At 39.1% G+C, this 12767-nt stretch overlaps 1 protein-coding gene across 4 annotated transcripts in view; it reads right to left on the bottom strand.

The window, feature by feature from the left end:
• Window positions 1-530: 530 nt before the first annotated feature.
• The window catches only part of LOC136440000 (TBC1 domain family member 16-like), a 44850-nt gene continuing 32613 nt past the window's right edge, over window positions 531-12767 (bottom strand). For 3 of the 4 annotated variants that reach the window (XM_066435730.1, XM_066435731.1, XM_066435732.1), the window contains exons 5-11: window positions 8527-8691; window positions 7646-7794; window positions 5951-6085; window positions 4372-4558; window positions 3836-3952; window positions 2623-2829; window positions 531-2062 (exon numbers count right to left, since the gene is read on the bottom strand). In XM_066435730.1, the coding sequence (XP_066291827.1) occupies window positions 1844-2062; window positions 2623-2829; window positions 3836-3952; window positions 4372-4558; window positions 5951-6085; window positions 7646-7794; window positions 8527-8691 (1179 nt within the window). In that variant the 3' untranslated portion in view covers window positions 531-1843. The remainder of the gene's footprint in view (window positions 2063-2622; window positions 2830-3835; window positions 3953-4371; window positions 4559-5950; window positions 6086-7645; window positions 7795-8526; window positions 8692-12767) is intronic. The other variant, XM_066435733.1, reaches the window with a different exon arrangement.

Here is a 12767-nt window from a genome sequence, read left to right as displayed (position 1 = left end):
TGCATACCTGGCGGGTACTGCACTAGAGATCTCTATGACCCACTGTTTTTCAAAGTGGCGGATTTATGTAACCTGGCAGATTAATGTTAATGGAGGTTACATTTTTCTCTCACGAGCATGTCACACAAACATGACTAACCACTCTAGCAGCAACAGCCAATACATCTTTCACCACAGCACCTACCTTACTACATGCTTCAGCTACAGTATTGATGGGAAGTTTGCCTGGAATGTACCATATAGAGTTCTTTTTCATGGCTAGCAACATAGACAGTTGCAATGGAATTGGTTCAATCAAAACATGCAGTACATCTTTGGGCTTTGTACCAAAATAATGAATGTACCTTGTTGAAAAGCTAGGTGGTAAAGAGACAAAGAAATGCATCACAGAAAATATCCTTGCTTTGAGTAGTAGGTCTCTGCTTTTAGTGGGGGCAAAAACGGTCAAGGATTTGTCTGCTCAAAACAGAATCTAAACAAGACTTAGTGATATTCTGGAACTGAATTACAGATATGCGTGAAAGAAAATGTTCTGACACAACGACATCTGTAGCTTTACCAGGGAATGTTGTTTACTAGCACCATACCAAACCTACTTCTTAGGTCTATTATTTACATGAATTATAGCTGACTATCTCATAATACTATCAGGTTACACAAAGGAGAAGTGGTCAACCAATGAGACATAAATTTACAACTGAACATTTCTGTATCAAGTTTACACCAATGAATATATTCACATTTGAGGTAAAATACTATAAGATATAATGGCGTACCTATCAAATAGGAAAAAAATACATTTTAGCAAATCTATAGTTCCAACATAATCTTATGACAATTTACTAGGGGCAAGAAACGGTAGAACCTTAACCTGCCTTGTGAGGTCTTATGATTTCTCTCTGTTCCTCAGAAGTGCTGACAGAACACTTTCGTTATAAGGTTCTCCCAGTGGTACTTGTAATTAGTCTAGTGGGTATTTACTAGACTTGTTAGTGATCTGTGCCAGCACTGCTCTGTTGATCATGACTTATGACTTCCTCAAGTTTTCTGGCAGCATCTCTCAAGGATAGCTGTTGGGGCTTTTTGGGACCCTTCCAATACAACCTCAGATTGGCAACCTCGCCACAAGCATCACTCACAGCTTGTTTTGGACAGGCTCCCAGTGCAATGGCAGTTATTGGCCTTCAACAGTTGCCAATTTGCGCGAGTGATTTCAGTGGGAGTAAGCAGGCAAAGTACAGCAGAAGGAGCCATTTGAAGGATACATTCAGTGTTTGAATTTTACAGTGATGTTAAAAAGTTCATTGACCGAAGGTAGAGCATGCAGTTTGTCCAGTTGAACAGAAACAGTTATATGTTAAGGCGCAGTCACATTTCGTCATACGTTGTCGTACAATTTTGATGTCGTAAAGTTTTCAAGCAGGCCATTGACAAAACCATCCGCTAAAAAGTATCTAATCTAACACATCCTGTTGCGTAACAAGACAGATGAATAGTGCAGGACATATGAATGATTATCTCAAGAATGCCTCAATCAATCGTACCACATTATGTATGTGACTGGGCCCTTAGACAGATACTCTTCACCCCCATTTTCTTACTATTCCCCAAAAAATGCATCTTTTAGATTTTCTTACTTTGCTTCATGTTTAGATTCTTAAGATAGCCAAGGGAATGTGTAAAGAAAAGTGTTGCTCTGCTTATAAGAGAGAACTAGTCTTATTGTTCACAATTCATCCTCTGCTTAAAAACTATCAATACCTTAATCCGATTACTAATAGACTTCTTCTTTAAATTACCTCATTATTTACTGATTTGCATGACTTTATCCTGTGAGTTATTACTAGAAGAATTTTTCGGGGAAGATCTTATTGGTGAGGGGCTTCTCCTGCTGGGGTGAGACCCCACCATACGGACATCCGTCCTCGTTGTGACACCCCGTACACTCCACGGTGGGGACGTGCCCGCTGTCCCACATGCCCGGTCCGCAAGTCTTGCACAGGCCGTGGAGGGTGCAGGGGATTCTGGGAAGGAGGCGGAACTGATGCAGTAGACCTCGAGCCTGGAGGGGTTGGAAAACAAGTCTAAAGTCAAGGCAGACAAAAAAGCACAAAAAAAACAAAAAGGAATATTGGAAAATTAAACCTGTGCTGGCCTGACTCAAACATGAAAGACGAATCAAGTATCAACTTCTTTTTGAGCAACAAATTACATACAAATAGCTGGTCATTGAGGCTAACATACAGCAAAATGTCTGCTTGTTACAAAAGTTCAACTATAAATTGCTAACATTTGATATTTTTTGGAAACATGGCACTTCATTGATATTCCAATCATGTAATATACTGAAGTGGAGCAGCATCTCTTCTTCATGTACCATTTCAAATACTTGAATCATTTCTCCATGGCCACCATTCCTCTTTCATTATCCTTAAGACTCCCAAATCTACACATATACATTCAGAAACCTTTACCTATTTCAAGACCACATTGTGCACGGCCAGGTTAACGAAGTGCAGCAGCATCTTTTCATGCGTTGTTTTAAATACTTGTCAATGATCTTTTCCCCATCAGTTTTCTTTCATATCTTCATTGTATATAATGGATCCATTCAACGTTTACCTTTCTCAAGACCACGTCCCCGTTCATATGCATGGCCAGGTTACTGAAGTGGAGCAGCATCTCATCTGACGGCAGCTTCTGCTGGACCACATCGTCCCCGTACACAGCGATGATGGCCAGGCAGATGAACAGGTGGAAGTAGTCGGTCTGGTAGTGCGCCCAGCAGGCCTCCCACATCCGCAGGGCATCCGCCTCTGGAAACTCCCTCTGGTGGGAGAAAATAGTACTGCGGTTTAGTTCCAGCATCCAAGTGCAACAGCAGAAAAATACTTTCTTCACTATGAACATGAAAATTATGATTCTATATAGCTTTTAGGGTTTAAATCTTGGTGCAGTCAAGCAATTCATTTTTCATCTTTTAATCTGGAAACTCCCTCTGGTTGGAAAAAATAGTACTGCAGCAATTGCACATTCAACAACAGCAGCAAAATGATAACAAATTTTTTTTCCAGTATGAACAGCAAAATTGTGCCTGTATCTGATTTTTATCAAATTTTGGTGCTGTGAGGCTAAGTTTTTAGAGGATGAAAACTTTTTAAATGTAATTTGCATAAAGGCATAAAATGTCATCTTGTGAATATAAGAATTGACGTTTTTGCTGTTCACTTGAAAATACCTGGTTGGACATGTCACATTTAATGAAAAATGTAGCATGCTACCACTATGGTAAAGGTTGAGATGTATCCTTTTGGTGCAAACCTGATAATGGCAATTGCTACCAACCTCTGTCATGCAGACAGTTTGACAGTCTTTTGACAACTTTTTTTAGCAATTTTGTGATCTTGCAAGGAAGTAACCCTTTAAGTTCCAGTAGATCTCATTAGACCTCATATTAGAGATGGATTGACAACATATAAGGAAAGACTTTAATCTCCTCAACCTACAGTGTTAACCCACAGGACAGAGGCACCTGGTGGTCTGCCATCAAGACATAACATCTATGTACAAGCACGTCTAAACCTGGCCCTATGAGACCGGGAACAACAGACGATGAATTGTCAGCAATTGTGTAGATATGGAGAAATACAAGACTGCGGACAACACTTTTTCTTCCAGACATTACACTGAACCACAATTCAATAACACTACATTTGAAAATCTTCTGGAAGCTATGTAGCTTGAGTACTGTATTGAGATTTTTCAAAAGAGACATAACCTTGTACCTATAGACAGCATTCCATGGCCTGTGGATACAAAGGACAGGGAAAATCACCTTGAAACAGAGCAGAATCCATCTATGACAGAAGAGAAGTTCCATGGCGTCCCCCAGGGTGACCAGGTGTTGGTAGAAGTTGGGCTGCATCACTCTCAGCAGCTCTCGCAGGTACATCTAGGAACAGGCGGGTGGGAAAATAATGATTTTTAGTTCAATAATCTCCTTAGACGGCTGTAAGTATTGATGTACATTCCTGTGTTATTTTTGTGAAATTAGACATCACAGTTTTAATTAGTTAGGAGATGATAAATCCCAGAACGTAGTTCTACAGTGTAATAATGTGTACATATCTTCATGGTAATGTCTCAAAACCTTCTCCGAAACTTTTCAAGATGAATCATAAAACGTGTGAAATGAAAAGACTTCTACACAAATAAATGAATGTACAATGTTTAACAGTTACTGTACAATGTGTCTCAATGGCCAGGAGGTCCTAACTCAGAAGTGATCACTAGTACAGGTTTGACTGTATTTTAAATCTTTATTCAGAGGAAACTCAAGAGTGATGAAAATCTGATGTTAAGATTTCCCACCAGCTGTTTGTCCATGTCTGCGTCCGTGGGCGAGCTGACGAAGATGGTGTTCTGCATCAATCCCACAAAGCACCAGAAGGCGTCGGCCTCGTCGTGCACCTCCACCAGGACCGGCGCCAGGAGGTCCGACATGCCCTGGGTGTACCCCATCGACGGGTTGTAGTATGCGTAGTTCAACAGGATTTGCCTGAAAACAGACATGGAAATGTATCGGTCAATTTCAGCTCACTGAAAAGTGCATCTACTGCTTGTGATGTACCCTGATTAGATCACATTTATAGCAACCTGCCCAACATCCGCCAGCCCCCTAGAAAGAGCCTCGGACAGCAAAGTATGTGTTACATAGACTAGTTGTGATGATGACAGGTACTATTCTATACAGATTCAATGTACTGAAGAGGGTCCCTAGTTTCTTATCAATACTCAGTACAATGTTCAACAAGATTTTTCTGGCAAGAAAAAAAGTACAGCGCATATTTCAAGAGCATTGAAAAAAATTAATACAATACATGTATCAGAAAATACTATCATATTATTTTTTCTTCAAATTAGTTTGGCCATATATGCAACAGAGATATACGATAAAGATTGTAAGTTGCTATCCACTGAGCAAAAGTTTCAAAGTACTTTTTTTGGTCATGCATTTGATATATAGCACCACTGTTACATAACTGAAAAATAAGGATCTGACAATACATCACTTTGCTTGTGCATGATTTTAAGGCACGTATGGCCTGGCCTGGTTGTGATTGCTACTGTTATCTTATCTATCTCACTAGTTGAACACATTCCTCTTCAGAAGTACAGGGAAAGAGTGCTGGCACTGACCCAGACATCTGTGTGGCTACATATGACTGTGCCTTACTACATGTAGGTTCAATGAATAACAATGTCCTATCTTAGGGCACCAGATATGTCATACATACAGGCCTGGGCCAATTCGACATTGATTTTATGATATGCACATTGTGACATACAATGTAATTTACACATTGGTCAATTTGGAAGCAAAAGTAGATAACTGCCAGATTCCATTCTTGATCCACTGTATATATTTGTAACACATCTTGATTGCAAGCCTGGTTGATTACATTGTAAGAAAATGCATTTGTTGGACTGTGTTCAAGAAATAACAGATTTTAGGATGCAGCATATATTTCCCAATCAATGCAATATTAATAATCCAAATTATTTGTCTAGACACTATGTCTCAGAGTCTGTCGTGGAAGCATAAAATGTTGGATTATATATGAATACCAGTAAGTACAGTCATGTATTTTAAGACAAAGCCAAACAAAGAAGCCAAAGATGCAACATTCTATTTCTAATCATTTATAAGAAACAAGTACCCCTCTCTACACAATGTCATACTGTTGATCTGAAAATGTCTGCGGAGGTTTTACTTTTGTGATTTTTGTGGTGACCTGTCCACTGCTAAAATGCATTTCCATTGTATGACAACAGTAACTGTAACTTAATAATACAGAATTGTTCCAACTTAAAACTGCAAAACCTCTTCTACCACTTTTTTTACCAATAACATGTAAGTCTCCGTGAAAAATAATGAATTTACATTTACCTCATGATCTCCACATGTGGGTTGTTATCGCCCTTGAAGTACGGGTTACTCCTGTCCGTGCGCACCACGTCTTTGTCCACAGTTACCTGCACCGTCCTCCAGAAGTGTTCCTTCTCCTCATCCGACATGGACAGTCTGGCAAACACACGCACAAACACATGTGAGAATCAGGGTTGCTAACAATCACGATCTTGCTTATTGCCTGTTGTTCCCTGTCTTCTGACAAATAAAATCACACTACAGTCAAAACTGTCTAAGAAGACCACTTAGGGGACCAATGAAATTTGGTCGACATGTATGTAGACAGGTAGTTATATTTTCAATGCTTGCGTCGCTTGGGAAAATTATCTAAGGGACCACCAAAAAGCCAGGCTGTCCAGTATGTAGAGGTGGTCACTTGTACAGGTTTGACTCTATACACGAAGTACTAGTAGGCACAGTATCTGATTCTGAGGTATGGGTGTTGAGATATTTGTATTCAATGTATTAACACCATAATCATAAATGACGGTATTGATGGAAATACTTCTGGTTCAACAGCACTGTCTCCTACTTGAACTTTCTCTTCTCCCATCTGCCTAACATTAATAAATAATCATAATCAATAACAATCCAGTTACTGTAGCTACCTAGTATGTATCAAGTTAACCTATGTATGAATCAAAGCAAATAGGCCTATGGCCAAATTTGTGTTGTACCTTAAACCCACTTCAAACCAATTAACCGTTTGGGCACTCAAATGTATATACCTGAGGCTTAGGTTTGGTCTACTTGTACGTCCTTGCAATGAACAAGAGATGTTTCAGCCTTAGCTGTGGCCTTATGAGTGGAAAGAAATCTATGACAATGTATCTTTTCACATTGTGGGTAGTGTCTCTCCCTGGCTGTCTGCAAAGCTATGCATACATTTATACAATAACGATGATATGTAATATCAGACTGGATGGTTTGGCACTACACTCAAGTGCAGCACATCCTGTAAAACATCCAATCAAACGTGGAGGGCTCTAAAACATTCACACGGTGTCCCACGTGTGCAGTGCGGCATGAAATTGGATGGGATGGTGGGCGTGGGAGTTCATCGTAAAGATAGCCTAGCTGTAAACACAACGTTTACAGTAACACGGGGACCATGAAACGGACGACCCGCCCTGTTGGATAGGAGACAGGGGAGAAGGAAACCTACACTCCTAAATTTGAAATTCTCCACTGTCCATATCATAAAACTAGCGCCACTATCTATGAAAATTGTACCTGCCCAAGCCATTAAATTTTTATGAGACTTCCAATTATTGTTAAAATGTGGAAAGGTGCCAGACTATAGGGCAGGCACTCTAGACAAATTTCCTCACTCGACTCAGGTGAAAATGAGTACCTTGCTTAGCTTTGGGACTTCCTCTCAGATGGGACGTACATGTACATGTAAAGATGGAGGTTTGAGGAGAGCTACTCCTCGAGCATGTTAAAGGTTCCACTACACTTATCAAAAAGACTTAAGGTCCATCCCTGTGAGAGAGGATCAAACCTAATAGTCAGGTCTTATGCAGCTTGCACCTACTCCTACAAAACTGGTGTGTTACGGGTGGTTTACTGGTTACGCAAAACAAACAAACAAACAGGGAAGAGACCATGCAGAGGAGCAAACTGGAGCTAGAATAGGATGGACAACAGATTATCATGTTGGCTGGCCCTGACCTTTTGTCCTGGATGGCCTGGTACTCATCAGACATCCTGTGACAGTACTCTTCTCTCCCCTCAGAGGTGAACTGGAAACAGAAGTAATGCAGCAGGAAGGGCCACGCGTCCTTCCTCACACTCGGGTCCAGTCCGCCAAAGAAAATGGCCTGAACAACAATGACAAAAAGTGCAGGATGTTAAGTTTTCAGAAAATAAAAAACAATCAAAAGCTGCCCTTTTCAATGTATACTTTTCAAATACACCAACTTAATAATCAGATTTCTACGTCCTAAGAACTGTCCAAATCTGGTAGATACATGTACTTACAGGATTTATTTGCTATCTTTTATCTTAATGTTTCCTGCTGCACAATTACATATTAAGAAAATGTTATTATGTTCATGCTCTTCTCTACACATCTTCCTGGTACATGATTGTATCACATCTTAATCTTAAGCATACTGCATGTCATTGAGCTCCATGTACTAAACTGCTACTGGCATAATGATAAATGAGCTGGGAGAGAGTTGAGGGATACCATTAATCTGTCTTGAACGATTTCTTGAAAGTCCGACATATGGTTCTTTAAAGCCCTTCACACTTTTTTTTTATAACGTGCTATCGTGAACAAAAGTCACTAGACAGAAAATCACTATTACTAATAGTTGCATACTTGTTAATTACCATACTTGTGTGTATATTGAAGTTCTGTCTTGACATTTCTTTGGTTTAGGTTAAGTTTGCTTCCAAAGAAGGCCTTTTTTGTTTGATAACAAGGCTGCGCAACGGTGGGTCAAAGTAGAAAACAACTTCTTCTCCGCTAGATTTACCTAAACCAAAAAATGTCAATACACAACTCATAGGCTTGAATATAGGCACAAGCGTGAATGGGCCCTTACCTTTTTCAAGCTCTCCTCATCCTCGACTTGCCCACGATCGTTGAAGTAGGACTGCCATATCTCTGGAGTGATGGTCCCATAGATGTCCTCGTCGGGGTGACACTCGATGGCAGTGACACTGGGCCGGTTAATGGAGAACTGCCGACAGAACTGGTCAGATAAACCCTGCAAAAACACACCAGGACTAATCTAATTCTAAATCCTAAACACTCACAGATGCCCGATAAGGATGATTTAAAAGTACATTACTGGTACTAAGTATGTAATTGTATCAGCAACATTTTTGGTACACTTTGACAATATCATTCTAAAAAGGAGTAGAGAGTGAAATATTTCCAAAGGGTGATATATACAAATGTAAGCCATCTGTTCCATATCCTACTGGGAAAATTTATCGCTAGACAATTCTGCAGCAATAAACTACAGCACCACACATAACATGAGATATGGCAGTCTGCTAAAAGTGACATGATATTGTCATCCTGATTTGTTCTTGGTATCAAACATACTGTTATCATTTTTTGAATTGGTGGTTTGTCACTGTTTCCCATGACCATAAAAGAGTGTACCATGCAAATCAAATTCACTTTGCCTGAAGGAAAGCTGCATTGGCTTAAAACAGAGATATCAAAATACAAGTGCAACTGGATATAATATCATAATGAAGGCCCAATGTACAATTAAAAAAACTGACAACATAATGTATCCACATAGCAACCTTCTGGACATTAAAAGAAATCAAAGAAATAAATCATGATTATATGTACAATTTTCAACACTACAGTTAGCTCCTAGTTCTTCTCTAACAATATTTCATTGAATAGTTGATTTCAATTTTGGTGTCATAAAAAAGATAATGTAGGTATTGAAAAAAAGTTTGTCCTGTATTAATGTTACATGTAGTCAAGTGTAATGAAACATAAACAGAGTAGTCAAATATGTCTTGCTCTACAGATCATATGTTGATGAGCCATAGCGGCCTACATACAGCAGGACTTCCCCATCCATTTTGTCTGTGTGTAATCACATGAAGGTGACATGAAAAAAGTGAATCATTTTTATTGTTGCTTAGTATGAGGAATAACCATCCCATGGGAGATACATCTCCCTGCAACAGAATAGAACCCACAGTCACACTGGATACAATCTACACCATCTGTGCAGAACATTCCAGGCAATCTTATCATTTCAGAACACATAAAGCTAAATTCTCATTACAGGCACGACAGTGTCCTATATAAAAGTAATCCTCTAAGCCACGCTAAGCTCAGGCAAAATCTCTGGGTTTTAGAATTGACCAAATTATGGTTAATATTACATTAAGGTCATGAAGCACAACACATATGGGGCACATAAGTACCATCAGCAAGGATCATGGAATTCTGTGATATAGAAATTGGATTTAGATGTTGATTTGAGCAAACAGATGGTGAAATGGCCTTTTTAACCTTAATTATGCATTCCATGGTGAGCGGAGTGCACAAATTCTATTCAGGTACACTGATTACATAGAAGAAATGGGCATGCTAAGTATATGCCATTACTGGAGCTTGGAATCATGAGACCATATTTTAGTTTGAAGAAACCTTGAAAACAAACAGAAGAGAATGGTTGTTATAATTATGTTTTTTGCATGGTGGATATTTTCATGATAATTTGAATTGCATGCAAACATTGGAAGGTGGGGTGGTGACTGAGCCTCTTGAATAGTAAGATTCTATATATATGCCAGTGAAAGACTTATAGAATTAAGGCAGAGGGGTCAAGAAAAGAAGGTAAATCATTGACATTGAAAATGACTGTCGGAAATTGGACTTGACTCCATGCATTGTAGTACATTTTGTACAATATAGCATGTCTTCATCAGTCATGTATAACACTCAACTGTCTCTTAACAGTACATCACTACAGATGAAAACCTCTTACGTTGGTATGAAACAGGGCAAACACACTTATATCAGTCAAAGTTGCTTTCATTGCAGTTGTTGGTTAAGTAGTTTCAGAACTGCCAGATGTTCAGCACCATGGGCATCGTCTGGAATTATATGGCTTGGATCTCTAATAGACTAGACTATACCAAGCCTCAAGCCTTCCGAAAATAATTTCATCAGGTTGGTGGAACATAGGATATTGGAGTTTTCTTTTACACAACCAGTAATGTCTGCAGTCAGAAGCTCTGAGGAACCCTAGCCAAAAAAAAGCCAGTGGGAATGGCCCCTGTAACAACATGTAACTGTGTACATTTGTGAAATTGTTAATGTGTTGTTGTGCTCTGTACTGATGTATGTTTGAATAAAGATGCAAAAAATAATAGAAAATAAAAAGGGAAGCTCTGAGGAAGATGTCTGATAGGCACTGAAATGTAAGCAGGTGAGAGACATTACAGGTTGTGTAAAATAAAACTCACATTACAGGTTGTGTAAAATAAAACTCCAATATCCTATATCCAGCCTATTCATAAGCTACCTACTGCACTGAATATTTCCACCAGTTTGTGGTAAATGATAGATGATTCTTGAGGAATATGAAGTGATGAATTGCTTGCAATAGGCAGTACCGTTCGATCCTGAGCTCACGCTGTGAGAAACAATCAAGTCGTGTGAAGGTCACAGTAGCTTCAGGAGGAAAATTTGACCTTTCAGATCATTCTCAAGGACACGACTGGTATGTCAACATTATTGTTATGAATCTGCATGCACAGCACGGTACATGGCAAGTGGCAATAAAAGAAAAATTTCCAAATCATGATTATCAGTAAACATGTTCTTGTTGACTTGTTATGTATCCAATACAACTTTGGTACAGGGATAAGCCAACAATAAGGAAAAGTATATGATATCTATTCTTTCATTTATTGAGTGCCATACTTAACATTCTCCCTGTTGTATAGCACTGTAACAAATACAAATTTGGTGCCAAACAGCAACACGAGTAGAAGTCCAATCCATTATGTCTCTAGTGCAGGTTAATAACAATTCTCAAATAGGACAGGACTAGTCTGGACCACATTTTAATATTCAACAACAGACTAGAAAGCAACTATCAACACTAAGTCAATCAAGTCTACCCTGATACCAGATGCTGGAATAGAGCAGAGTCTTAACAGCTTAACCTTCTCCCTGCCGCATAACTCTGTAAGTAATAGGACATTGGGTGCCAAACGGCTACTTCAGAGTGCTAAAGGTTAAAATGCAATGACGCCCTGGACAGACACAAGCATAGTCCACTGGATTATCATTAGGAGTTCCTCTTTACAACTCCAGGAATTTTGATGTACAAAGGCTGAGATAAAATGGCCATCTAATGATTGAAATAAACTGAAACAGTCTACTGCCCCCTGTAAAATAAACAAATGGACCCATCTAACAAGAACGTTTCCAAGAAATTGGCTTCGTTCAAACTTAACAACCATATGTATGAAAATGCTGAAACACATAAACTTTAAGGCATAGACAGCTCAACTGTCACCGTCAGACACTGAAACGCTACATCAAAAGTATGAAGCAATATTTCTTAGCAATCCCAACTTTCAAAAGATGCCCAAGGGCGTAGTTGCCTCTGGAAGAGAATATAATCTATCAAAAATACTTGACAAGATCGTTGCACACAAATTGAAAGCAGTAGACAGAGATGTTTTACACCTGTTCGTCAATTGATTGATGCAAATGAATCAATGATGAATCACTTAGTTAGGAGAAATCAACATGTCACTGAAGAAGTTACCAAGCTTTTCTTGAAATGAAATGAATATATCAGAAGACAAGACCGATCATATTTGTTATCTCATATACTTGGCTGACAGCAAGAATAAGAAGACTTCGAAGATCTCATACCTCCATGAAATATTATGAGTTTTTGTAATTTCATGACAAAATATGACTCAACCATGTCCCTTTCACACATTAAATGCTCCACTCTTGGGCACATGTCATCTTTGGGTTCCTGATTTTTGGCCATGTTCCCTTCCTGTCAACCTGACAAAGATATCTAGTTTTGGGCCGATCTACCTCGCTTATCATTGTGAATTTCTTTTAAGAAAGTTCAAAGTAAATGTCTTTCAAATGCTGATTGATAGAATTAGTAATTTGATACATATTTGTGCTAATATAAGTGACAGAGGGCAATACCAAATGTAACCAAAACCACACTCCTCCAGGGATTTGCGAACTCCTGACGCCCAGCATTTGGCTCCGGCTTTGTCTAAGTCTAGCTGACAAGGAAGAGCGTCTGACTGAAAACTG

The sequence above is a fragment of the Branchiostoma lanceolatum genome, chromosome 8 (genome assembly GCF_035083965.1).
Source record: "Branchiostoma lanceolatum isolate klBraLanc5 chromosome 8, klBraLanc5.hap2, whole genome shotgun sequence".
Taxonomy (NCBI): Eukaryota; Metazoa; Chordata; class Leptocardii; order Amphioxiformes; family Branchiostomatidae; genus Branchiostoma; species Branchiostoma lanceolatum.
The sequence above is the reverse complement of the archived record's forward strand: the minus strand, read 5'-3'. Positions and strand labels throughout refer to the sequence as shown.